Source organism: Pectinophora gossypiella, chromosome Z (genome assembly GCF_024362695.1).
Source record: "Pectinophora gossypiella chromosome Z, ilPecGoss1.1, whole genome shotgun sequence".
Taxonomy (NCBI): domain Eukaryota; kingdom Metazoa; phylum Arthropoda; class Insecta; order Lepidoptera; family Gelechiidae; genus Pectinophora; species Pectinophora gossypiella.
In genome coordinates this window covers 28,179,648-28,207,413 of record NC_065433.1, presented here as the reverse complement: position 1 = coordinate 28,207,413, position 27,766 = coordinate 28,179,648, and the positions used below count along the sequence as shown (strand labels likewise).

At 43.8% G+C, this 27,766-nt stretch overlaps 2 protein-coding genes across 2 annotated transcripts in view; one reads left to right on the top strand and one right to left on the bottom strand.

The window, feature by feature from the left end:
• Nucleotides 1-220: 220 nt before the first annotated feature.
• On the bottom strand, nucleotides 221-4,044 carry LOC126379771 (uncharacterized). Its single transcript, XM_050028590.1, has 5 exons — nucleotides 4,030-4,044; nucleotides 3,849-3,971; nucleotides 2,311-2,583; nucleotides 926-1,451; nucleotides 221-246 (listed from the first exon to the last, which is right to left on the bottom strand). Exons 1-5 carry the CDS (start codon nucleotides 4,042-4,044, stop codon nucleotides 221-223), a joined length of 963 nt encoding a protein of 320 aa, XP_049884547.1.
• Nucleotides 4,045-12,643: 8,599 nt separating this feature from the next.
• LOC126379770 (dystrophin, isoforms A/C/F/G/H-like) overlaps nucleotides 12,644-27,766 on the top strand; it is a 321,313-nt gene continuing 306,190 nt past the window's right edge. Inside the window, exons 1-16 of the mRNA XM_050028589.1 lie at nucleotides 12,644-12,992; nucleotides 16,679-16,740; nucleotides 17,464-17,695; nucleotides 17,764-17,876; nucleotides 17,960-18,158; nucleotides 18,484-18,647; nucleotides 19,302-19,756; nucleotides 20,258-20,603; nucleotides 21,677-21,928; nucleotides 22,312-22,747; nucleotides 22,833-22,891; nucleotides 22,973-23,171; nucleotides 23,416-23,545; nucleotides 24,287-24,434; nucleotides 24,546-25,181; nucleotides 26,808-27,287. Of these exons, the coding sequence (XP_049884546.1) occupies nucleotides 12,974-12,992; nucleotides 16,679-16,740; nucleotides 17,464-17,695; nucleotides 17,764-17,876; nucleotides 17,960-18,158; nucleotides 18,484-18,647; nucleotides 19,302-19,756; nucleotides 20,258-20,603; nucleotides 21,677-21,928; nucleotides 22,312-22,747; nucleotides 22,833-22,891; nucleotides 22,973-23,171; nucleotides 23,416-23,545; nucleotides 24,287-24,434; nucleotides 24,546-25,181; nucleotides 26,808-27,287 (3,930 nt within the window). The 5' untranslated portion in view covers nucleotides 12,644-12,973. The remainder of the gene's footprint in view (nucleotides 12,993-16,678; nucleotides 16,741-17,463; nucleotides 17,696-17,763; nucleotides 17,877-17,959; nucleotides 18,159-18,483; nucleotides 18,648-19,301; nucleotides 19,757-20,257; nucleotides 20,604-21,676; nucleotides 21,929-22,311; nucleotides 22,748-22,832; nucleotides 22,892-22,972; nucleotides 23,172-23,415; nucleotides 23,546-24,286; nucleotides 24,435-24,545; nucleotides 25,182-26,807; nucleotides 27,288-27,766) is intronic.

Below are 27,766 nucleotides of genomic sequence, written 5' to 3'. Positions count from 1 at the left end.
GGCTTTAGATATACAAGAGTGGAGAATGCTACTCCGGCAAGACCGTGGGTCTTAAATTAATGATGATGACCAGGGGGTTAAAATGGCCACATCGAAGCAATTCATCTAAGAAAGCAATATTGCTATTTGACATTTGTTTGCATTGCGCACTTACTTTTATATGCGCAAATGTCAAATTGCAATATTACTTTTTTACATGAATTGCTTCGATGGGGCCGTTTTAACCCTCTCGTTCTCGTTTTAACTCTGAACCAAACATCTTTCATCTTAATCTTGAAATGTATCATCAATATATCTGTCAAGTGTGGTCCCCATTCCCCATGCAAGTACGTACACCTACCACAAATATACAATGGCGCATGCCTTATATGTATTACCTATCCGCCTAATGTAAGTAGGTATAGGTACTCTCCTATTTCTCTTTTGTTGGTAATTTGCCTATGTGTGTTATGTTAATTAAATTAAAATGTTCTATAATAAATGGAACACTACGATTTCTGGTTTGTTATTGTCATGACCTCAGCCATCCCAAGTTCCGTATGATTACCACTACATACGGGAAACCCTGTTTAAGTAGTACCATTAGGTAATTAAAACTGTAATAATATTTTATTGAAAATTGCTCTGTAAAATAATAAAAACATTACTCGTGGAGTAATTAATTTTTAGGGTTCCGAAACAAAATGGTAAAACGGAACCGTATGGTGGGAGTAACTCCGTCCGGTCGAAAAGCGTGCCACCCCCAAAGTTGAGGTGAGGCAAACATTATAGGAAAACTATACTATAGCAAATAAGTTATCTTCCTCCGTTGTCACAAAGAATAACAGGCGTAATTACTTAGTAGGTATATTATTAGTAGTAGGTAAGTACTGTGCCGCAAGTAGTTATGGTTCTAAAAGTACACAAATCGATAATACGTACTTACCTGTAGCAACAGCCCGGCGCAGCAGGCGTGTAAGTGCGCCACGTGAACGCTTGCGCACGCCGACCGGGCCTGGCCGCGGGGAGCGCCGAGCGCGGGCTGCACCCACAGCGCACGCGCCGCCCGCCGGCACCGCGTCCACTCCTCCACTCACCGCAACCGCGGAGTAGCCAGCAGGGCACATTTCACCCGTTGCCAATGGCAACTCTATAGGCGGCAGAGATACCTTCTCGGGAGGTACAAAAATGCTCCTTGACCACACGTCATCACAGTCACCAGGACTCGAGGTCGGTCTCGGTGTTGGCAATCTTAAAGGCGGCAGCGTTCGCGTGTAGGGAGGCAGGCGGCGCGCGGGCACGGTGGCGGCGGGCCAGGCGGCGGCGGGCGCGGCTGCGCGGCGGGCCATAGCGCCGGGGGCGGCGGCACCGGGGGCGGCGGCGGAGGCCGCGCCGGGCAGCAGCACCGTCGGTGGCTCACAAGACAGCACACCGAATGGGTGCGCGAAGTAGAAGAGACACAAAGGTCGACCCTAGTATAATAAAAATGAAGTGTAAACATAAAATAAATAAATAAATAAGTAATCAAAACATCGGAAATAAATACCTATAATAGATGCCTTGAAAGACAAATGGCAGGCACATTGTTCACCAAGAGAAGAAAGTGATCGATTACCAACGAGTTAGCAATTCTACTTTCCCCCGAGTGATGTAGGTACTTAGTGCTTTTACTACACCTAAATATGTGGAAAATAAAAATAAATAAATAAATATAATTTAATATTTGTTAACCGACTTCAAAAAAGAAGGAGACTATCAATTTGGTCCGTATTTATGTCAATAATGGTGTACAAAAGTCCACGTGCACGTGTGACCTCTCACACATCCGGCTCGAAGGCTCGAAGGGCGAATCTAGCGGTAAACTACACTCTTGTGATAAATTATATTTAGAATGATAATTGAAAACGGCTAAATGATATAGAAAACGGCGTTTGAAAGAAACGATATATATATATACAGGGTGTTAGTGACATCGTAACGAATACTCAGAGGGATGATTCTGACCATGATTCTGAGTTAATATCAAGTGGAATTTTCCGTCGTAGATAGATTTTTTCTTCCCGCATTTATTAGGGACAAAAAAAACATACACTTCTTCTTCACTTTTATCTGGGGGCACGGGAGTGCCTCCGCCAAGACGAGCAAAGCGCAGCGCAAGTGTAGGGGGCACTGCCTCCCGAACTCAAGCCGGGAGTTGGTGGTGGCAATTCGACCAGTCCTTCGGGACTGGATCGAGTGCCCTGGCGCTCCCACCTACCACCTCACACAGGTCCTCACCCGGCATGAGTGCTTTGGTGAGTAACTGTTTAGGGTGGTCAGGAGGGAACCAACTGCGGAGTGCCACCATTGTGTGGGCGGCATAGTGGATACGGCACGACACACGCGCGAGGAGTGCTCCGCTTGGGCGGTCCTTCGCGCTGCCGTGTCCACAGTAATAGGGGCGGACCTCTCGCTGTCGGCCATGGTTAGGGCCATGAGCGGCAGCGAGCAGGCCTGGAGAGCGATCGTCACCTTCGGAGCGGCGGAGAGGGAACGGGAAGACTCTGTCGACTCGCTCCCAATTCGCCGCAGGCGACCGGTGCGTGGAAAGCTGTGCCTAAGTATCTATCAAAAAGAAGTGAAATCCCAACAAAAACATTTTCATGTAAAATGTGTCTAGACGAGATCTTATCGATCATAATATCAAAAAGTTATCAGATCTCATGTAGAGCCTAGCTTTTAACTCTACACGGGCTAACTATATACAAACCCAATGTTTACAAATTCTATGGCCATTTCGCTACCATCACATGAGCGTAAGGTGAAAAAAACTATTTTATGCCGTCACCATGGGCAACTTCATTCTCTGGTCATTGCCATTCTGTTATTATAGTTCTTGTCGGAACGAAACAGACAAGCCTATTTTGCCTAACGTGTAGAGTTTGTAAACATTGGGTTGGTATATAGTTAGTCCGTGTAGAGTTAGAACCTTAGCTCTACATGAGATCCGATAACTTTTTGACTGGCACACTTTACATGAACATGTTTTTGTTGGGATTTGTCTGACAGTAATGCTGTACTTTCTGCCCCTTTTAAAAAAGGAAGAAGGGTCTTTCCTCGTGTGCAGTATAAAATGAGATAACACATCTTTAGTAGATAACCACTGGGTAACTGACTGATTATAGGACCTTCCGCGTTGTAGAATGGTCCGAACAACAACAACTGTCAATTATACGTAGTAATTTTGTTGGCTAGGTACGTACTATTGTAACTTATTATACTTCAATGAGTAGGTATACTCTTTCGCATTAAGCTGTATTCTATCTTTTTATGTCAAATCCTACGAAAGAGGAAGGCATAAAATGTTTACCTTTAGCCTACGTAATGTTGAAACGCAGATCTACGTACAGTGAGCGGGTACAACTGCCTATTATGTTTGTCACGCCCATGTTGTGTGCCACTGGCAGCTCCTGTGCTGTGTATTTACTGTCGCCGCAAGCACGCGGCGGCGGCCCCACCACCACTAGTCGTTCGTACATAATGTTTACGTACCTTTATGTCCTCCGTAGAAGTCGCAGCGTCTGATCTACTGGTGTTCATGTTTTGCCTACATGGTTTTTCACTTATATATATTATATGTAAACGTAATGCACATGAATGACACTTGAATATCGAATCATCTAGATATTGTGCTTTGTTATGTCCTGCATATTGAACAGGTAAAATATGAATCTTAATGTCATCGTTATATGCTTTTCAAGACCACGGATGGCGAGGCATTGGAACTCGTAATGAAGAAGAAAAGTAAGTATAGGAATGCCGTGGCATAACACTACAACGTAGTCAGGTCTTTATGGAGTACAGGTATAAGAAGGCAGTAGCGAGAGAACCGCGAGAGACAGGCAGGTGCAGCGCGCGACGGCGGCGCCTCTGGCGGGGGCACTGTTGGCGGCTGGCGTGCTGCTGGCGGCGGCGGCGGCCCGCGCCTGGCACGGCCGCCCCGCCTCGCCGCCCTGCCTAACCCAAATACAGCCAGGAAGCTTGTACTCTACCCTACTGACTAATACTTACCAGAGTGCCACTCATCTCTACTGTTTTACGTTGTACCACGCAGTTACCTACACCGTAATTACTGCAATTATTATTATCCAGTTTCTATGATAACATATCGGTAGGAATTCAACCTAATCATACTATACATTTACTTTTAGAAAAACCAACACCTACTTACATTTAAAATCTATATTAGGGCGATACCTGCCTATACTTAATAAAAACTAATTGGTTAGTCTCGCTAAAACTCGAGAACGGCTGAACCGATTAGGCTAACTTTAGTCTTGAAATATTCGTGCAAGTCCAGGGAAAGTTTAAACGGTGATAAAAATGGAAAAGAGTGATACGAAGTTCAGCGGGTCATCTAGTAGATTTCAAATGCATCTTCTGTACATTATAGAGCACAGTCGAGCCAAAACAGGTAAGTACTACCTATATCGCTCTGACAGCAACCTATAAGTATACACATAACACTACCCTATAAGAAGCACAAATAAGGTGTACAAATGTACCTAAAACACAACAAATAACAAATGGTACTATTTACAAATAAGTCAGCAACGAACAAAACCCGTCCCCGTAAGTGCCCGGTGATGTGCCGTTCCCGGGGATGTTCCCACTTTGGGAACGTTCCCAGCAGTAAAAAGTCGCAAAAGTTATGTAATAACTCTCCTTTTTGCGTCGCCGAGGTCGGGTAAAAAGAGCTTTATTACCTAACCTTTAGGCAGATAAGATTAGAGTACAAGAAAGACCAATTATTATTTGAAAAAGAAAAACAGCCAGTATCCTTACTATTAACGAGTTTTTAAAACGGGAACCATCCCACTTTGGGAACATTCCAGGGCGTCGTCGTCAAACTCCTCTTTACTGAGGGCGAGCTACTATTGAAAATATCAAGATCTTTACTTTTATCATTGAGATTTCTACCTGCTATCATAGTATATAATGCATGTCCCTATCTGACGTCTTGGGGATGCTGCTTCCAAATACCTACCTATCATAGGAAGACGAGGAACAGTAGAACTTTATGGATTTTTTTGTATGGTTCTCGTGACAAATAAGTCAACGATTGATATATTTATCAATATTGTGAGGTATTATTATCAATTTAGGTGACTAATGTTGCCTATAAGTTTTATTAAACCTAATAATTAAGTAGGTAAAGTGGGTACCTAGCTACCTACCTAGACGATGACGTGAAGTTTTAGTGAGTGTCAAGCCGTTTATCACAGTTATCTTATATCAATAGGTAGGTATATATATTTAGCACAGAGAAAAATACTCTTTATTAGGCTAGGTTCGACTTTACAAAATGCCCGCCGACCGAGTAGGTAAAACCATACCTGGTCTACTAAAGATACAACGACATCTTACAGATTAACATAGGTACTATTACGTCACACCCACGACGTAGTATTACTCATTGAGTGCTACTTACAACTTATTTTGTTGTTGCTTGGCATGGCAGTTGACATTTTCGTCAAGCAGCGCCCTCTAGTTACGAAACTGCCCTTTTTGCAGTGTTGCCATAAAATGTGTATCGGGCGGTTTGCAAGATATTTGTGATTTGTTTGAATGCCGTGGTAAACATAATTATAGGAGAAATTGCCATACGACCACAGCTATCTCCTAAACAACACAAAAAGCGACTTTCCAAGCTACACTTCCCAAAAACAAAATATAGATAGCGCTGTACAGATTTAACGTGATAATTAATTGCTCGGGAACATAATTGATTATTCAAAAGTATAATGTAATAACAGAGGCATAGTTACTTTTTACCGACTTCAAAAAAGGAGGAGGTTCTCAATTCGACCGTATTTTTTTTATGTTTGTTCGGGCATAACTTCGTCGTATATGAACCGATTTTGATAATTATTTTTTTGTTCGAAAGGAGATATACCCAAGGTGGTCCCATGTCAAGGAACTCAGGGTCTGATGATGGGAGACCAGAGAAATCGAAGCGAATTTCCAAAAAATGTAGGGGTGACTAGTGCGTTTGTAAAGTCAAATTGATCAGATCGGTCTCTAGGCCCCGGAAAACTTCCAGACATTCGGAAACTGGTCAGCATCAGGGAGACACCCTATGGCCTGGCCTGGCCTATAAAACCTGGAGCAATTTTTCTTTCTCAAAACGTATTTAAAACTTGGTCTAAACCAATCGCCGGTGAAAAATACAAAATGGCGGAAAAACAAGATGGCCGCCATACAAAATTTTGTTTATTTTGGAAGAAGCCCCTTTGGGTAACAATAATGTATGGAGCGCTTGCTCAAAACGTCATGTAGAGTACGAAAATACTTTCTGGTCACCAAAAACTGCTCCGCATCAGAGATACACCCTACGGCCTGGCAAAACTATCTCACGTGAACCAATTTTTCTTTCACGACACCTATTTAAATCTTAGTCAAATTCCGTCACGGTTAAAAAAAAACAAAATGGCGGAAAAACACGATGGCCGCCATACAAAATTTTTGTTTTTCCAGGAAACGTCTCGAGGGTATAAAATATATATCGGCGTTGTGATCGGAACGTCATGTAGAGTATGGAAATACTTCCCGATTTTCAAAAACTGCTCCGCATCAGGGTGATACCCTACGGCCTGGCGAAACTATCGCACCTGAACCATTTTTTCTTTCACGAAACCTATTTAAATCTTGGTCGAATATAATGGCCGGTGAAAAAAAACAAAATGGTGAAAATACAAGATGGCCGCCATACAAAATTTTGTTTTTCCAGAAAATGTCTCGGGAGTAAAAATTATGTATAGGGGTCGGAACGTCATCTCTGAAAACTGCTACGCATCAGGGAGACATCCTACATCCTGGCAAACCTATTGCACCTTTTTTGTTTCCACGACACCTATTTAAATCTTGGTCAAATTCTGTCGCCGGTGAAAATAACAAAATGGCGGATAAACAATATGGCCGCCATACGAAGAGGGACAGTTCCGAATAAACAGGACACGCGAGGTACTTTAGCAGCGAGCGAACCACATCCACTGACAACCAAATGTGTGTATGTGTGTGTGTGTCACTTAAAATCGTAAAATAAAATATTTTTTTAACAAAAACTAACAACCCTACTACAATATCAAATTACTTTGTACACAATATTGTTTAATGCCTATATCAACGCAATTACAAAACAATGTCAAACAAAAAATCATAAAACAATCAGTATTTGAAAAATATATGAATCGGTACTTCGTTGTAGCATTTACTTGGCACCGACTTCAGAATTATAAAATTAATTAACTAATTGAAAATACTTACTTATTACTTTGTGCGTAGTAAATTTAATTATTGCTTTTTAGTTTTGCATTTGAAGTCGGTATTTTTTTAAAGCGGGGTTTTAGTTTTAGACTTATGATTTCATTTATATTATTTGTGGGTCTTATTTACTGAAATAACGTACTTTCATTATTATGTTTTCCCCACTAAAAGAGTTGTGTTTGATCTCTGTGTATTTATTTATTTTTTAAAAATTTATGTATCTTCCCCTCCTTACTAACAACCATGTCATTAGAAGCGTCTTGATTGTTTGGTCTGGCATCTTGATTGTGAAGTAAATAAAGGGAAGCTTAGGAACTGAACTGTAAACGGAAGGAACTATTTATTTATTTAGAAGATTCAAATCGATTAAACTAAGTTGCCAGAAACATGAGTAAGGTTGCAAGTTTGAAAGAGGTAACTTCTAAGAGTTATTCGATACGATACTTGTCAAAATTACTCATCAAGTGAAAGTATTGTATGCAAAGTATCGAGTACAAAAGTATCGAGTCGAAAGGAAACGCATTCGATACCACACAGTATCTACCACAATCTCTATATCTTTTTTGCATTTTCATTGAAAATATACCAATTTTGATTGTTTTTAATTTTCACTTCTCTTTACCTCCTTTAGGGTTTATACGATGTTGCACGAACGCTGTTAAATCTTTTAAATTTGTCAAAGTTTGATTGTCAGAAAACTACAATCCAACTACAATCACATTCTGATTGTTATGATTCAAAGAAAATCAATATCTTATTATTACTGCACTATGATCATAATTTGAATGGACCGTATTCTGGCCAGAAAACCAAAATCTATCTTTTGACAAACAGTGCATGATCCCACAAATCACGATCACAGTACAGCAATAATAGCGTCGATATTTCTTTGAACCGTATGTAATGATTGATCTTCTTCTATCGTTATTTTCAAATTTCAAATATCAAAATTATTTATTTTGGACAATACAAGTGTACATCCAAAATTTGTTAGTAACAATGTACTTACATGATAGGTAAGTTAACAATCAAATTAAATATTAAAAGTGTTAGTAACAATGGAACTTACTTCTATGTTAGTAGCACAATACCTACATACTACTATTATTTATCATAGGCCCCAGAATCAGGCATTATCAGTACCTTCATCCAGTGCCTAACCATAAGGCAGTCAACCTTATCAGTAATAACCATTCAGGAACACGCTGCCGCTGCCCCGCACCCGCCGCATCAATGAAGCTATTCGCTTTCGCACGATGGCATCGAAGACATCTGTCCGTGTTTCGACAAACATATCCGATGCACTGCAATAGCGTGGCAATTCCAGTATCACCCTGAACGTATTATTGAATTGAACACGCAACACCCTGTATGCCTTCTGCGTATAGTTGGTCCATAGGCTGCAAGTGTAAGATGACTGGCATTACGCCTTGAAAAGCGTGATTTTAACTGCCCTAAAACATCTTGCAAACTTACGAGCCAACATATTGCATAGGACAGTCAGGGCTCTGTGTTCCCTATCCATGTCCAGATCGTCTTTACGAGTACTCGTGACCCAGTGCCCCAGGTATTTTAATTGCGAAACATTTTTAAGAGGAGTGCCATTTAAATATACCGGGTGTAAGTGACATCGTAACGAAAACTTTGAGGGATGTTTCAGACCATGATATCAAGTGGAATTTAATTAGTATTTTTATAGATTTTTTGGTCCCAAATTGTGTTTTAAGCTGCATATAACCCAAATTTAAAATAAACAAAAATGAGTAATTATTAAAAAATATCGATGTTATAACCACAATAAGTAATAACGTACGTACAACTTCAGCTGTGCCCAGGTGAATAGCCGCACGGGTCAATGGCAACGCGCGCCAATAAAGTAGGCATTACGAACAGACAGATACTATATCTTTCTCTGTCACCTGCAGCATAAAATGCTTCTCTCTAGTCTCTCACTCTAGTCGTTGGCGGCGCGGCGGCGGCGCCTTTGACGCTTTGCTCTAACGCCGCCGCCGCCGCGCTTTCGCTCAGTCGGATGCTAACCTTGATGTGAATCGCGCGAAATTTTTCTAGGATATTTTTTCGTGTTCGTGAGTGTTTTGTGTTTGTTTTATTTTGCAAATGAGTAGTGTCGACTACGATGATGGACAATTTACTGCGGAACAATATGGAAGAATGTTGATGTTAAAGATAAGGTGTTATGTTGTGAGTGCGTGTGATACCTACCTACTGCGGAGGAGACGCGATGTTGCATACCTATGTGACGTGACGTGACGTGTTCTAGGTTACCTAGGTACTTCATCCGAAGGTTTTTTTTTTTTTTTTTTTTTTTTTTTTTTTTTTTTTTTTTTTTTGACGTGACTTATTGTAGATTTGCCGCAGATGGCATTAACTACTTGGCCGGACAAATGGGGAGCGCTGAAGGCTCTCACCCGGTACAACGTTTAAGACAACAGGCCTGAGGGTGCCCAGTTGGGCGCGAACCTCGGCTCAGGGCGTCGTCTGAGAGGAAAAATATTTGAAAGAATTAATCGACCCTAGTGGGTCGATAGCGATAAGCGCTGAATGAGGGAAATCGTCGACCACGCCGGCGGGGTCGGTATCGGGGTCCTGAAGTGTTTGGTGTCGCGAGCTGATTGGCTGCCTCTATGGCTAAAGTGATCGGGTCGTCGGGATCGTATATTACGTCCTTCGGACGCCGATACTTTTCAGTACCGTCCCTAAGCGGAATGTACTCGGAAGCCGCAACTACCAGGGGATTTGGGTGGTGCGGAGCAGAATCGAAAAAACGTTTGGAAGCTAATTTGAGCCATTGGGCAATGGTTGGCAGACCTAGGTCAATGTGCAGATTTTCATTGCGAAGGAACCACGGAGCTCCCGTGGCTTTCCGCATGAAACGATTTTGTATTACCTGTAGACGGTGGATTTGAGAGGGACTCGCATGAGCGAAAACTACCCCTGCATAGGTCATGATCGGACGGATGCAAGTCGTGTAGATTTTCACCTTATTCCTAAGGGACAATTTACTTCGCTTGTTAAGGAGACAGTGAAGACGGCCCATTACAAACGCGGCGCGATCGCGCACACGTTTGATATGGGCCTTGAAAGTAAGACGTCTATCTAAGACTACGCCGAGATATTTGACTTGCTCCTCCCAAGGGATCGGCTTGCCAAACATCTTGATGACTTTAAGTTGACGGCGTGACCGTGGCGTGTTATAATAGCCCTTTGAAAAGTACACCGCTGCACTTTTCTCCGGGTTTACCTCGATTCTCCATTTGCGAAACCACTTGCCCAAGGCATTGGCCGCGCGTTGGAGGATTCCGGTCATCATAACTCGACCACGGCACGAAGAATAGATGGCTGTATCATCCGCAAATAAAGCTAATTCGGTATTAGGGGATTTGGGAATGTCACTAGTATATAATGAAAATAGTAAAGGGGAGAGGACGGAGCCTTGTGGGACTCCGGCATGTATCGGGTGCGGTGACGAGAGCGTCCCCTCCACGCGGTAGCGAAAGGTTCGATTTGAGAGGAAGTCTCGTATGATGTGCACGAGACGGTCTGGCACTCCCAGTGAATAAAGCTTGTAGATCAAGCCGTTGTGCCAGACTTTGTCGAACGCTTTCGCCACATCGAAGAAGAGCGCTCCCGTAGCGACAGGTTTTTTTAAGTTTAATCTACTAGATATATGTTCAACAATACGGTGCACTTGTTGAACGCAGGAGTGTTTGGTTCTAAAACCAAACTGCTCTGGTGGAATAAGACTATTGGATTCGGCGTAGTCCCGTAATCTAGCAAATATCAGCCGCTCATAAACCTTCCCCATGGAATTGAGGAGACTTATGGGGCGGTAACTCGAAGGTTCGTTTTTAGGTTTCCCAGGCTTTGGTATACCAATTACAATTGCTTCTTTCCACTGCTGTGGAAAGACGCAGTTGCTCAAGGCGACGTTGAATATTGCCGTTAGTAAGCAGATGAGGGGAGCACCGAAGTTTTTAAGGACACTTCATCCGAAGGAATAACAGTTAATGTAAGGTAAGAGTAGTGTTTATAATTAGTTAGGTACATTTTAATAATTGCTAGGTAGGTGCTTCAACAAACTCAACAATTTTTAAACGTTGAACCACTAAGCATCTAAATAAAAGAACGAAAACTCCACTACAATACCTACCTAGGTATCAAGTATCATGCACGCACGTGTAACGTAGCCGCGCGTAGGTAGGTAGGTCTAGCGACTGTTTCGCGTTGTTTGATTTACATTGCGGCACAGTAAAAACTTAAATAAACATTTGCGACAAGAAAAACACCCACCATTGTTTTTAGTACAATCAAATAAACGTTCCATTTTTTTTTTCGTTACGATGTAACTTACACCCTGTATAGGTGGTACTTCTCTATCGGTTTTCTTTCCCGATTTAAAAACCAGCAACTCACTTTTTTGATTTTTCACTGTTTTTGTTATTAATAAGGTGGATGACAAACCTCAGCAACGCTGATGTCAAGATTAATATTGAGCCGCCAATGGCTCCTGACTACGTACTTACATTAATAAGTAGTAACCGGGACTAACGGCGTGAAGTGCCAGCTTTCCGTAGCACTGCTCACCTTACTTTCTGACATTCGGGTGATCAGTCAGCCTGTAATTTTCTAACCAAACTAGGGCTCACAAAATGAATTTGGAATGTGTTTCCACCGGGATTCGCACCTGAGATCTCCGAATCGCCGAATGAGCCCAACGCTCAAACATTGGAACACGCTCTACGAGGTACGAGGATGAACAAATTTTGACATAGCACAAAGAGGTTTTAGTTTGACGGCTGTAAATTCCCTATAAACTCGACTTACTCTAAGTAACATTTGTTGTATGTATCACTTCTCGTACCCGCTCTTGTTCTCGAGACGGTTTTTATGCCCGAGTCAAAGAATGTTAGACTAGCACGCTTCAGCGAGAATGTAAATAAATGGTAAACCCTCGGCCTTTCTTTTAGACGTATTATGACTTCTTGGTGATACTTCACGAGACCACATGCTCGAGAGAGTACAGCCACGGTGCTAAATTCGCTGCCATGTGTGTGATGCGCCTGATTTGTTTTTAATTAAAAGTGACTTTTTAACGTAGAAAAATAAATGACCCCATGCTTAAACGTTATGACGTCACAAGTGTTAGCCACTTTGTAGTATCGAAAAAAAATAAACGCTGTATTTTATTTTTCATGATCTTTAATGGGAGATATAAATATAAAATAGTGGGTATTTTCCATTACGCTAAAATACCATATATTATATATTTTCAACTGTTACGAGCAGAAAAGTTGTAATTTTTATTTTTTGGTCTTATATAGTTGGCTACTCTGGCAACACTGTGCTGTTCTGTGCTGCTGCTATTTAGTTGGACCAAGATTACCTCTATTTGTGTATTATTTTTTTAATAGTTGCTTACTAAAACATGTTATCCACTGCCGCAAGAAATATTTCGTCGGTGTTTACTTGTTAGTATGTGCTTCAGTGAACAAGTGCAAAGAACTCAAGTGAAAGCGCGCAACCGACCACTGTCAGTACTGTGTTGGCTGAAAAGTTTGATCAAAGTTTCTAGTGGGAGTGGTGTGTATTGTCATGACCCGGAAAATATTATCAGTTCGGTATCCAGAGGAGTGAACTGATCGGCGGCAGATAACCCCTGTAGAAGAGGATGGAGTCAAGTTATGTCGGTAAGTAAAGTGGAGTTGGGTCGGTGAAGCGAGACCTTGAGTGATCGGCGCGCGCGCCGGCGTCGTTGGCAGGCGTAGTCTCGTGATGCAACAAGCCGTCGCGGCCGACTCTCAATTAACTTATTACAGCCGATGTGTCGTCGCCGCCGCCGCCGCCGCCGCCGGGCCCACATTCGCCGCGGTACTAGCTCTCGCGCCTATCTTATCTCTGTTCTACGCATACACCGCGCTCGCCACACGTCTTAATAATGATATACTTTATCCAATTTGGGGCATATCTACTTACATCAGTATAATAATTATAAGGCATCAATGTCTGTCTATTACATTCATCTAGAGAGTAATAGGTATGGCTCCTATAGTACCTATTCAATTTAGTTACTTAATTTAGGTACAACAAATTTTATAATTTATAGATAACATAGGTAACGAAGAAGATGATTTAATATAATCTTTTTTATTCAAATTTTTAATAACGATTTGATCGCCCTTGGTCATCATGCCAGCTGCATGTGTGCTTCCCCATTATGTACAATAAAAGTGCAAAAGTTGGTACAAAGTGTTACTATACAAATAAATTAATAAAATAATTAACATATTAAGTGACATTGGCATTTAACATTTTATGCAATGTGATACGAACAGGCACAGGTTTCCATAAGATTTTTTAATAAATTGTGATTTGTTTGCTGAAAGTCACAGCTGTCAAATAGGCACCACAAAACCTGCACCAGCTTCCCATAGTGCGTGACTGAGACCATAGGATACATTCTAGCAAGAACCTAAAAAAAGAGTGGTGTATATATGGAACAATTTCCTTTTTAGCAGATTATAAAATGGCAGTTTATAGTTAAGGTGCCATTAATAATAAATAAGTAATGTTTTAAATTAGCCAGTGTTAGGTAGACTATACTGCAAACAGAGGCAAAGATAAGAGGTGTGTAATCATTGTACAGCCACTTTTGTATTGTATGGAAAAATAATAATAATGTGTTGTGGGATGTTACCAGTTTAATTGATATTTATAGCTAAATATAAATTTGTAAGTAACAGAATACAAAAGTATTTTTTTGAAATTGCAGATTAAAGTAAGGGTTTTAGCTTACCTGTGATAAGAAATCCCTCTGCACAATAGTCAATAATTGACTATTCGCCCTGGTTATATTAGCACAAGAAAGCATTTTAATATATATTTGCAAAGTGTGACTGCCGAGTGCAAAGTTGAAGTACGAGCTATTTGTTCACATTTGTGCCACACATGCCAAATCCCCTTTACTTTGCCAATGCATATAACAATAAAGGAAATTAAAGAAACAAAAACCATTACTAATTACATATGTATCTGTCAAAGTATTTTTAAACCTTATTTTACTGATGCCGATTCCAGCAGATATTTTGTGATTAAATAGATAATGTTATATCTGTAACTTTCTCATGTATATGGTGTCCCAAGGGACAGTGTACTGTTATTACACTATTGCATTAGCCGAAGTAGAGAGAGAGAGAGCACCCTTGGGGGTTCCCGAGTCACCCCCCCGGTATGTTCAGCAATTTTTTTTGGTTAGGAAATATGAATCATTTCGTAAGTTTTTGGAGTCTCAGAAATAATTATATTCTCGCTATCTCTTTCTTACTTTTATTTTCAGAAAAATCGGAACTTATAAGATCATTTTATTGTTCATCTGTCAAAACCCTCTTTCTCGGGAATGTGTAGAGGTTGAAATGAGGGACGTTCCAGGCTACATTCCTTAAAAAAATATAGATCGGCAGAGTTGCCTTCACTAAACCTGCTAATTCCATAAATAACAGTATGTATCTTTTCTTTGTTTTTGGGTATGAATGAGATGATCCTTGTTATTATACCCACACACAACATGTTTTCCCCCCAATATTATTCTGATAAAAATGAAGAGAAGCAATATAGGTGGCAACATAATTCTGTATCATATCTGCTTCCAATATCAAGCAACAATTATTTTTATAGGTAGTTATATGCCATTTCAGATAAAGCATTACAGATAAACTCCATTATAAAAAAAAAAATGATGCAGCTCTTAAATAAAGAGAGAATATTTTAGTAATTTGTATGTAATTTTAAAAATATTTATATTTTAGACTGTGTTGTATATTATGATGTTATTATTTTTCATGTGTATAATAATTTTGTTACCTGTAACTTGTTTACTTCATAATATTGTTATTAAATCTTAACAGCACCTTCTATATTTGTTTAGGAATTGTAGCGTGGATAGTCCCTTGTTAACATCTAATAGGTACTGATGTGTGTGGTGCCTTAAAGCTGTAAAAATAAGGCTTCTAAATTATCAAAATCGCATTTTTAGCGAAGGGGAAACAAAATGACAATAGTTCTTTTACAGCAAGCCAAAGTCTCCCTTAGGAACACTCTGAGCGCGAGTCGGACTCGCACTGGACCGGGCTTATTTTGTGCTAAGGTGCATAATGTGAAGTAAATGGCATAAACTCTCAACTGGACCTGAACCTGCGCCCAAGTTGCCATTGGCATGACAGGTATTGTCATTGTTAGCTATTGGTGTAAGATATGCAATGAGTAGATACGAGGCGCCTTGTAGAGACAAGGGGGTTAGAAAGGCCACATCGAAGCAATTCATCTAAAATAGCAATATTGCAATTTGACATATCCGCATATAAAAGTAAGTGCGCAATGCAAACAAATGTCAAATAGCAATATTGCTTTCTTAGATGAATTGCTTCAATGTAGCCATTTTAACCCCCCTGGTGTTCAGAACCCATTGTTTTATGACATATGTTGCCCAGTGTCATACTAATTATTTGTAAACTGCTGCATGTTTGTAGGAATTTTCTTTTACATGTGCTGTAAGACCTTCCTTCTTGCCAAATTTCATGATTCAAGGTTCGTGGAAAGTACTCCATAGGTTTTGATTCCCAATTAAATGTATGAAAATAACAGTATACCTAACTGAACACAAAAGAAGAAGTATTGCATTATTATACTTCTATTGCATTATGAAAAGAAGGAGTAGGTAGAGGTGGACAGCATATACACCCACTCTCCGCCACTCAAGTACCTTTGGATTGCAGTGATTTAGAAGTTTGATTTGATCAGCAGCTTATTACAGCTTCAAGGAACTGCTGACGTCACATGTTAATTTCAACTTGATACCTTAAAGCTTCATAAAAATCAGTAGATTTTTTGTTGCTGAGTGCAGATGAAGCTGGTGGATTATTTTATAGTACTTATCTTTAATTAAATTTTTACGGATCCCTAAAATTAAGTGTGCAATGTTATTAACTTTACTAGAGTGACTGTTTTTACATGTCAATAGTAAAATAGTGTACAGACAGTGACAGATTGTAATAAATAAGTGTACATCATGCGTCTCGATCAAAGATGATCGCTGGAGGTGCGGATATGGGTAGGGTAGAGCCGCACCGAAAAATATCGTCGTAAAGAGTGGCGCGGCACGCGGCGGAGCGCATCGGGCGGCGGCGGCGGCGGCGGCGGCGGTGGCCCGGCGCAGTGTCTGCGGCGCGCGGCAGCGGCATGCTCGCGCTGCTCAAGGCGTGGGAGGCGCTGGCGGCCCGCGCCGTGCACAGTAAGCTGCGCCCACGCCGCTACCACCTGCACGCCGCACGTCGCCCACGTCACCCACTCGCATTACTAAATTATTCCATTCTTTTTACAGATGAAAGAGAGGACGTGCAGAAGAAGACATTTGCCAAATGGATTAACTCGCAACTGGTAAAGGTTAGTGGGCTAGTCGTTATAAACGTTGTAGTTCTGTAAATATTGCACTTTACTGATGTTTTGGGATATTGCTAAGAGGGGATATCGACAATGTATGGTACCTACTCTGCAGCTTTGAAAAACTCGTGGCAACTGCACGGTGTTCTTCTTCTATTGTGAGGTGGATGACCAACCTTATCAACCCCAGTTTCAGGGTTACTATTGAGCCGCCAAAGCCGCCCCTCGGTGCTCTGAAAAACCTTGAAATAGACCCTTTTTACAAGATTGCGACGAAGCAAATAGAAGGGTTATGTGTTAGACATTTTTTTTGACGTGACTTATTGTAGAGTTGCCGCAGATGGCACTATCTACTTGGCCGGACCAATGGAGACATCTCACCCGTTATAAACGATAGGGATCGGCTTGCGAAATATCTTGATGGCTTTAAGTTGCGTGGCGTGTTATAATGGCTCTTTGAAAAGTACACCGCTGCACTTTTCTCCGGGTTAAGTGTATGACCGCTATGGCCGTATGTATGTATGTCTCTAACATCTTCATTTCTAAACTGGCCCATTCTATTATCACTACCCATCCATCTTCTCTTTCATCCGTTTCCTTGGTAACCAACCCCCGGTCAATGTCTCCGTCGTGTCGGATCAAAGAGACGAGATGAGTAGTTGCCTATTCTAAACGCAAAGCGGACTGGTACAATTGCATCATCAGGTTTTAATGTTGGTGTTGCAGAATGCGAAGCCGCCGGTGGAGGATCTGTTCCGCGACCTGCGCGATGGCGAGGTGCTGCTGTCGCTGCTAGAGATCCTGACAGCGCAGCAGTACAGGCGCGAGCGCGGACGCATGCGCGTGCACCACGTCAACAACGTAAATACGGCGCTGGCCGCGCTCGAGGCCAGCGGCGTGCGCCTGGTCAACATCTGCGCCGCCGACGTCGTCGATGGCAACCCCAAGTTGATCCTAGGTGAGTGTCGCCTACAGCGCCCCCCAGCCCCCCGCGTCACGCCCCGCTGACCGCCGCTATCGTTACAGGCCTGGTGTGGTCGGTGATCGTGCACTGGCAAGTCCAAGGGCAGCTGGCGCCGGAGCTGCAACACTCTTCGCTCGAGCGCACGCTGCTCGCCTGGTGCCGCGCGCACACGCAGGTAAACTACAACCAAATACTATTTATAAAATATGTATATCCCTGTGCTGAATATCAAGTGTTAGTTTTGGTGTGTGTGAGCAGAACTACAGCGGCGTTGATGTGCGCGACTTCACCGTATCCTGGTCGGATGGGCTGGCGTTCAACGCGCTGCTGCACCGCTGGCGGCCGCAGCTGTTCGACTACGCGGCTGTGCTGCCGCGTCCTCCCGCCGCGCGCCTCGACCACGCTTTCGCGCTGGCGCACGCGCATCTTAACATCCCGCGTCTGCTCGATGTCGAGGGTATACTACTACTATATTACATGTACATTTCAACCTACATTCACTCTTGTGCATTCAAAGAACAACAACCGCAGAGGTATGTTTAAGTCTCATGTATAGGGGGCGAGCGATAGCCGTCCACAAATTCAAGAAACCACGTGACATCAATTTATTTATTTATTCATGTAATCGTTAACAATTTTACATTGTAATTACCTGTGATCCAAACGTAAATTTAAGCTCTTAAGTCTACGGGCACTATGTCGTGGAATAGAGAATGTCCCCTCGTCCACACAGCACATGTGTTGCGTTGGGCGCGTGTGCGTAACGTTATGGTTGTGGGCAGACGTGCACACGCCGCACCCGGACAAGAAGTCGATCATGATGTACGTGATGTGCCTGTTCCGCGCGCTGCCGCACGCGCCGGAGGACGCGCCCCCCGCCTCGCCGCCCGCCTCCCCTGCCGCCGAGCCGCACACTAACTCTGCTGATTTTGCCACCTTCGCTGAGGTACCTTTTACTATTTTTTATTCATATTTGGTTGCCATCTCATGGAGTTGTACTCGTTATTGGATCTCGCTTACTTATAAAATGTATAGTCAATCGGTTCTAGAAAAACGCAAAAAGTATGGCTGTATAAACATGGAGGTACCGATTTAATTGGCACTTCTACTAGTAACAAAAATTGAAAGCGTCTTGTATGGAGTTGAGAATATACACGACAAAGCTCACAATAGTAGCTGAGATACAGCAGTAAAATAAAAAAAGCCGGTCAAGTAAGTGCGAGTTCGACTCGCGCACCAATTTGTACAAACCGGCGTTTACCAAAGGATGTATAACTTTGACTTTGCCGTTGAAAAACTATTGCCTCCATACATCGACATAGGTCGTCATTTAGTTTACCAAGTGAATATAAGTTTGTAATCGTGTAAACATGTTTTTTGTGATGAAATAACACATTTACTACTTTCTTTATTTTTTACTTGTGCTGTACTTTAGTCCTTCCATTTTGCCAGATTTAATGATTCTATGTCTAAAAGGGAAGTACCCCATAGGTTTTGATTCCCCTACGAAATGTATGAAAACAAGACTAAAAATGGCGACAATAGTGTGATCCCATAAGGGTTGGGGTTTTACCTTTTATGGTACGGTGGTTTGTTGTAGGGTGGCGGCAGCCGGCCGGTGTCGGGCGCGACGTCGGCGTCGGCGGAGCTGGGCGGGTACGGCGCCGCGCTGGAGGACGTGCTGGCGTGGCTGCTGGAGGCCGAGGAGCGCTTGGCCGCGCAGCCGCCGCTCGAGCGGGCTGCCGCCGGCGCCGGCGCCGACGACGCGGACGAGCGACCTGCCGAACTGCACGCGCTCAAGCAGCACTTCCACACGCACGAGCGGTTCTTGCTGGAGCTGTCGGAGCAGCAGGCGCGCGTGGGCGGCGTGCTGGAGGCGGGCGCGCGCCTGCTGGCCGAGGGCGGGCTGGCGCGCGACGAGGCACACGAAGTGCGCTTGCAGATGCGCCTGCTCAATCAGCGCTGGGAGCAACTGCGCGCGCACGCTATGGACCGCCAGGCGCACGTGCACGCCGCGCTCATGCGCGCGCAGCACGACAACCTCGAACATTTCCGGTAACTCGCAATCGTAATGTATAATAATAATATGTTTTGATATTGGTCTTATTACCGGACTGCCAGAAGGGTTATGTGTTTCCCGGTTTTTCCCTTCTCTTGAAACATCCCAACGACTATATGGATTGTAATAAATGAGTTGTCTGTTTAAATATAACACAACCTGAAAGTTTTGTACGATAGCATCTTTAGCTAAACTAACTTTAACTTTCATATACGTTTAATTGATTGATTTACTAAATAAAATGATTTGAATTACCTATTTTCGTTTGATAGAATACAAAGAAGAAGTATACAAATTAATATATATTTTATAATCATCAGGGGATGTAAAAAGGTCTGGTGTTGGCCAAAGTCAACAGATGTGAAATCACATGAGAAATGGATTTAGGAAAATTCGATCCCTTAAATGAATATTTGAAGTGATCACAACGGGACAAGTGTCGGAAGTGGCATGGATGTTGCGATGGTGATCGTATTGAGAAGTTGTGCGCGTGTCAGGCGGTGGTTGACGGCGACGGAGGACCGCATGTCGCGCATGGGCGGCAGCGGGCTGAGCGCGGTGCGCGCGCTGCACGCGGACCTGCGGCGGCAGCAGCCGCTGGTGGACGCGCTGGCCGACTGCGTGGTGGTGGTGGAGGGCGGCGACGAGGGTGGCGAGGCGGCCGCCGTTGCCGAGATCGAGGACCAGCTGACGGCGCTGGGCGAGCGCTGGTCGCACACCTGCCAGTGGACGCTGGCGCGCCTGCAGCGCCTCGAGGACCTGCAGCGCCGCGCCGCGCACCTGCGGGACACCCACGCCCGCCTGCTCGCGCTCGCTGACGCTTACGAGCACCAACTCAAACAGGTACATTGGATTGTGACTGACACATACACCACTTACATTTATTACCTTTATTTTAATTTAGTAATAATGTTCAATAATGTATATACCTAATGTCTTCTTAAAGAAATAATGAAATGTTGTTGTGAATAAGAACTACGTTGAATTTCTTTGAACTGAAATAGTTTTTATTAACACACTTGTTTTATAAGTAACTACATTGTTCTATACTTAATAACTAAATCTCACCTGAAATAGAGAAACAATATTCGAAGCAAATGATATCACATTCAGAATCTATGTATACAGAGTTGGGCGTAATCGATTACTTTTGTAATCAGATTAGTAATCTGATTTAATGTAATCATAATTACATCAATCGTGATTACTTTGTATCTTTGACTACTATCAATCTTAATTACATGTAATATTTAATCATGATTACAGTAGTTATTAATCAATGATTACGTGATTTATTAAATATTAAAAATATATTGATAAATATTATTTATTTGCCAATTAAGTAATAATTTTATTAAAATTCTTACCTATAGTGTGACAGTCTAAAATGTCAAAAGATTTTTTTATACAGCCACAGTGCAAGGGTACATATAGTTGGATATAAACATAAATTTCATCATTAATAATTAAATTAAAATTATTATTATTAATAATACACTTTATTGCACACAAATTATTTAATTCATTATTTTATTATTATTTTTTTATTTTTGCGTCTTTCTTTAATTATAATAATCAATGCTAAAGTATGATCTGTGTTTTTGTTCAATTAACATGATTAAGAAAATATGGATATCAAATAATTATGTTCTTTAATTTGAAACCTAAGTAAAATTATGTAATCAATTAATCTAAATTACAATTTAGATTTATTAATCTGTAATCAATGTCAAGATTACACTCTTGATTTAATTTCTTATTTTGTAATTATGATTACAGATTATTACGTTTGTAATCTGTAATCATGATTGCAGATTACAAAAAGTAGTCGTAATCAACAATCAATAATCTAATTACTTTTTGCCCAACACTGTATGTATACAATTTTTTGTTAAAGTATGTTGTGGCGTGTTTAGATGGAGGCGGGTGAGGCGGGCGAGGTGGGCGCCGTGTTGGCGCGCATGGATGCGCTGCGGCGCGCGTGGCGCGGAGTGGCGCGTGCGCGGTCGGGCGCGGCGCGTCAGTTGGACGCTGCGCAGGCGCTGCTGGCGGAGAGCGCGGACGCGGGTGCCGCCGCCGCCGCCGCCGCCGAACTGCGCGACCGCGCCGACGCGCTTCTCGACCGGCTGCACGCCCTGCAGGACATCCTCCACGTACAGGCACATCGGGTAAGACATATATATGTTAGAGTAAGAATATTATACTCTGATCCCAAGGTAACAGTGACCTTTGTGGAGGACGCATAGCGCCAGTTAAACAATGGCTCACTGTCACGGCTTACTTTTATTGGATGTTCTCTGTACGGAGTTCGACACAAGAATGGTACAACTCGTGCGGCTCGCCGTCTTATAAGGGTTGTCCCCACTACCGTACCTTGCACGTGTATCGTAAACAAGTGCAGGTGTTGTTTGTTTGCTAGCCGCACGTGTTGTTTACAGTTAACATAATATTTAGATTTTCAATATTTCGCTGTCGCGCTATCATATATATACATTTACCATTCTATCGTGTGTTACACGAATACTTATAGTTTATTATATTTTTGTTCAAGATTAAAGATTTAGGATTCGAATTTGACATCGAGTCTCAGCTGGAGGAAAGTCCGGAAGCAAGTGACATAGATGCTATGGAACAAGACCAGATGGAGACGACACTCACTGAGGATGGCGTGGAGCGAGAGGTCAGCTCGGATAAAGAGCATCGAATGGAGAGTACAGAGCGAATAGAGACCACGGAACAGATAGCGGACACGAAACCGGCAGAGAGCACAGGACAGACAGAGAGCACGGAACAGACAGAGAGCACAGAGATCGCGGAGCGGACGGAGGGCGCGCGCAAGAAGCCTCGCCTGTCGCACGAACCGCCCGCAGACCAGCCCGCTGCGCTGGCCACGCGTGACCAACATTCTACCTCTGATGGTAACATCGAGATGGACAACGATGAGTCCCAACTAGTCGAAAAGGAGACTGTCAATGAAAAAATGCAAGGTAACATCACAATGCCAATGGTTATCGAAGCTCTGTATAAGTATGCATTACTAATGTTATATGTATATTACCAAAATTTTTACAGCGTCAACCAAACTGGAGGAAAGCCAGGAACCGCCCTCGACAGCAGCCGATGTGGAACACGTAAGGACAAAGCTATTGTTTAATTGACAAATTGGCTAAGGCACCGCTGCAGCGAACAGTGAGACGTGTGTGTGTGGGCAGGTCGGGGCGGGCGGCGAGGTGGGCGCGCGCTGCGCGGCGCTGGAGGCGTGGCTGGCGCGCGTGGCCGCCGACACGCCCGCCGAGCACGAGTGCGCCATCGCCGACTCCGCGCAGCTCTACCACGTGAAGGCGCGCTTCCAGGCGCTCAAGGACCAGTGCGACAACCAAACCGCAGAGTTTCGCGCCGTCAACGAAGCTGGTACAGCTTTATACATTTAACGTTATGATGCTTCGAGTTACCTATACGTGGTGAGATAACATAATGTACACACATGCCGCGAGGATGGCCCGGTGGTCAAATTACATCGTTGCAACGGCGGAAAAGTTGTGGATGAGATTAGTTCAGGATCAGAAGGAAGGTCCGTGTAAAATAGAGGAAGCCTATACCCAGCAATGGGGTGGTGCGGGGTGATTGAAAGTCCTGATGATACCACCCGTCCCAGGTAACGACATCCTGCTAGCGGCGGCGGCGGGCGGCGCCGGCAGCGATGAGGCGGCGGCGCTGGCTCGCCGGCTGACGGCGCTCAACGCGCGCTGGAACCAGGTCACGCACGGCGTCTACGAGCGTTACAAGTGAGCGCACACACACACACGCTAAACAAATAATGATCTAGACATCAACAGGGTTACATACACCCACTCCTCGCCAGCTATGTTTTAAGTTATGTGAGGTACATTTGCTTGCCACGTAAAATACTTTTGTTTTTTTTCTGTCATTTTTACATAACTTGGGACTTAAAACAACGCTGGCGAGGAGTGAGTGCACTATATACACCTCTGCCCACCCCTCTGCGGATATAATATTTGTTGTTATGTCATTTTTACAAATACTTTAGCTAAAAACTGAAATTTGCGTGTTCATTAAAGTTTACTGACCCGATTTATGACTTTGAGGTATCATTACAAGAGAACGTTGTATTTTCCCACCTTAGCATAGAGAGTTTAGTCCAAAATAAACAATATAAATATTAATAACCACATCCTTTTTCTGCGAATCTATAAAAGATAGGAAAGGGCGAAAAAGCTCTTGGTCTCTGAGTTGGAAGCAAGTAGAATTCCATAGTTTCAATAGAAATAGGCGTGGGTTTATGTATGTATGTATGTCTATGGGTTCAGTAGCTTTTTTCTGAGGCGTCAATTAGTCAAAATTTGAGATTAAATCAACCTCTTTGTTGTTTGAAGCTAACAAACTTGTTGGATGATTGGCAAGTTAACAATAAAATGTCCCATGACAGAAATGGTGTTCGCTCTACCAAATAAAGCGGGCAATGATCTGTATATACCGCTGGTCGAGCATTGTTGTGTGTGTGTCAGGGTGCTGGCGGAGGCGTGGCACGAGTCGGGCGAGCTGCGTGCGTGGCTGGCGCAGGAGGCGGCGTGGCTGGAGGGGCTGCAGAGGCGGCTGCAGGACGCGCCGCACACGCAGCCCGCCGACGCCGAGGAGATCGCCGACCGGCTATACGTGAGTGCCGCGTCCACGCGCCCATCGCTCGCGGCAGTACACCTCCGCACCTAGCCATATATGTTATAGGTCAAAATATACTTATTATTGCATTATGGTGTCTGTGTGTAGGATCTGGAGAGTTATGTTCAGAACCATAGCTCGGAACGACTAGCGCGCATTCAAGACGTGGGGCGGCAGCTGGCGGACGCGCACATCATGACGGGCTGGATCCAGGCGGAGCTGGAGGCGCTGAGTGCGCGCGGCGCAGCGTTGCGGGCGCAAGCGGCGCGCCGCGCCTCCGAGTTGGAGGAGGCGGCTCGTGCGCAGGCCACCTGCGAAGCCGCTTTGGACCACGTGCAGCAGTGGCTGGAGTCGCTGCCCGCGCGGCTGGCGCAGCATGAGGTGCCGGAGCTGCAAGCGCAGTTGGCGGCGGCGCGTGCGCGCCTGGCCAGCGTGGAGGCGGCCGCCGATGCCCAGCGCGCTGCTGGCCACCAGGAGCGCGCCGCGCGCCTCGCCGCGCAGCTCACGTTGCTGCAGGACAAGTTCGCAGCGGCGGAGGAGCAGTTGGCGGGGCTGAGCGGCGCCCCGCTGTCGCCAGACGAGCCTGAGCAGGAAACGGCGCAGGCCGAGGAGGCAGCGGCGCTGGAGGCGCGGCTGGCGCGCGCCACGGTTGCGCTTCGTGAGGTAGAGCGCGGCGCGGCGCACGCGCTACCGTTGCCCGGCGCAGAACCCGATGCCGTGCGCGCGCAGCTGCGACGCACACTGGTATTATATTCAACTATAGTATCTATAGATATCGTTATATGTATACAGAAATGACAGTCGTTTAACTTGTATGTACACACTCATTATTATTAAAACATCTTATATTCGTTTGGGTAGTATGTACATACTATTCTTGGTTAAAATAAATAAACTAATATGTCAATGACATAGTTCTGTTGAATAAGGAATGAGGTCTGTGCGGTGTGGTGTGTCTACTCACCAGCATTGTAAGACAATCGTCGCGGAACGTTGACTGTGTATTAACAAACACATTGGTTAAGAAGTGTGTCCCCTGAGAGTGGTGAAGGCGCTTGTTGTCGGGTGTCGGTGGTGAGGGGCGGAGCGGGGCGCCGTGACCGCGCGACATGTGATCCGCGGCGCGCTGGTGCGGCGCACGCGCCTCGCCGATATTTCTCAATCGTGTCCTCTGTTTCCGATACTTGTGCGATGTGAATTGTACCAGCGGAACTAACGACATAATACTCAATATTGTTCTAATTTGTAAGTTACGGTTGTAATTAAAAAAAAAAAAAAAAAACTGTAGATAGATAAATAAAATCCTCTAAACACTTTCATACTTTCATAAAGTAAGATAATGTAGTATGTAGTCGTATAAATATAAAAATATACGCATAAGTAATCGTAAATTATACAGTGTTTGGTTACTAATTTATAATTTAAAAGCATTAAAAATAAAGAAACCGTTGAAATAAAATAATTTCGTCTATTTAGTAATAATTACGAAGTTACAATGGCCCAAGCGAGGAAAGTGTGAAGGTTTATTTTTCATCAAACTCATGCGTGTGGGGTAGGGTAGGCCTTTAAAAATGTTATTTGAAGTTTCTAATATATTTCTTTTCTAAACTGAATAGTGTGCGCGAGAGATTCTTCCAAAGTTGTAAAGTGTGTCCTCCATGTTCTTCCACAATACCCGATCCTGTGCGAGATCCATCCAGTCAATAACTTACCTTAAAAAAAAATAAACAATATTAAAACATCGATCAAAGTTACAATGAACTACAAGAACTCTTATATCATGTTGCTTGCTGCTACGGAACACTTCACGGGCGAGTCGGACTCGCACTTGGCCGCTTTTTTACAAAAAGTGTTTGTTTCCGGCGCCAAAACTATCCAAAAGTAAATTTTGAATTTTAATGAGAATTTTATATATTTATATACCTAATATAAAAACGTACACATTTTGGTGATTTTATGTATCTACTGTTATATAAAACAAGAAAAAAATAAATGCATGATTAGATTAAGAGTAATTGATGTATAAATGAATGATAAGTGTGCAAGTGTGAGATGTGTGTGTGGTTGTCGCGTGCAGCGGCGGCGTCAGTTGTAGGGGTTCCGCGAGCACACGCCGCGCGCCGCGGCCGCCGTGCCGGCATGGACTGGGACGCGCTTTATTTCATTTTTGTTTCCATTTATGTTCTTTATAAATGCATCGTGAGTATATACATCTCCCCCAAGGTGCCGAACAAATTCAATTCTTGGAAATATCGTTCTATGAAAAGCTGCTTCCTTGTCCACATAGTTTAATATTATTATAATGTTTATGTGTATAATCTGATAGAGGCGACGGCGGTAACGTGTAGATGTAATGTGGTGTGGTTGCAGAGGCTGTACCGCACGCTGAGCGAGCTGAAGGGCGAAGTGGAGGGCGCGATCCGCAGCGGACGGCGCGTGGTGGAGGCGGGCGGGGGCGGCGCCGACGGGGCGGGGCTGTCGGCGCGCATCGACGCGCTCAAGGAGCTGTACAACCGGCTGGGCGCGCGCGTTACGGACGCCAAGGCGCGGCTGGAGGGCGCGCTGCTGCACGCGCGCGAGATGCACGCCGACCTGCACGCGCTGGCCGCGTGGCTCGATTCGCGCGCCGCCGCCGCGCCGAAGCAGGCGCTGGAGCTGGAGATGTCGCGCATGGAGGCCGTCAAGGACAAGCTCAACGCCAACTACGCGCAGTTCGCCAGCAGCTGCGACGCGCGCCACCTGGACTCACTGCGCGACCAGATCGAGCGCATCAACGCGCGTTGGGACCAGCTGCGCAAGCCGCCGCCCGCGCCGACCTCGCCCGCCGCTCCTGCGCACACCGACTTGCAGGTCACTCTTACTTTCATTATGCACTTAAGTTAAATCGGTCTAGGGCGTGTCAGACACAGTACCACTACATTAAACAAATTATGAGACATCTTATATTCCAGTGTTTTGATGACGTTGGTACCTGGTTGCTAACTTAATAATGTTGTTAGTGTTACTTATTCGACTTTAACTAAAAAGTAAAAAATAAATAAAAAATAATTTTTAATAAAATTAAACCGACTACAAAATCTGTCAAAAAAAAGAAATAATATTTTGTTGATTACAATGTTAGAATTTGAATAATGACGTCATCAGCGCAAATAGATAAACGGTCGCACACCCGTTGTCACGGGTAAAGTAACCACGGAGAAGCATTTGTAAGGTTTGTAGGTAATAAGGTTGATGGTTGTACCGACTTCAGAGTTTAGATTCTAACATTGTATACAAAAAAAATATTTCTAACTTTATATTTGACAGATTTTGAAGACGGTTTCATTTTT

Bases quoted from the DNA above. Each gene is read 5' to 3' on its own strand.
- LOC126379771 (XM_050028590.1), bottom strand. The intron at 1,452-2,310 runs GTTGGTTCCCTC...TTATTATACTAG, and splicing joins CACAATGGTGGCACTCCGCA to GGTCGACCTTTGTGTCTCTT. The intron at 247-925 runs GTAAGTACGTAT...TGTTTGGTTCAG, and splicing joins GCGCCGGGCTGTTGCTACAG to AGTTAAAACGAGAACGAGAG.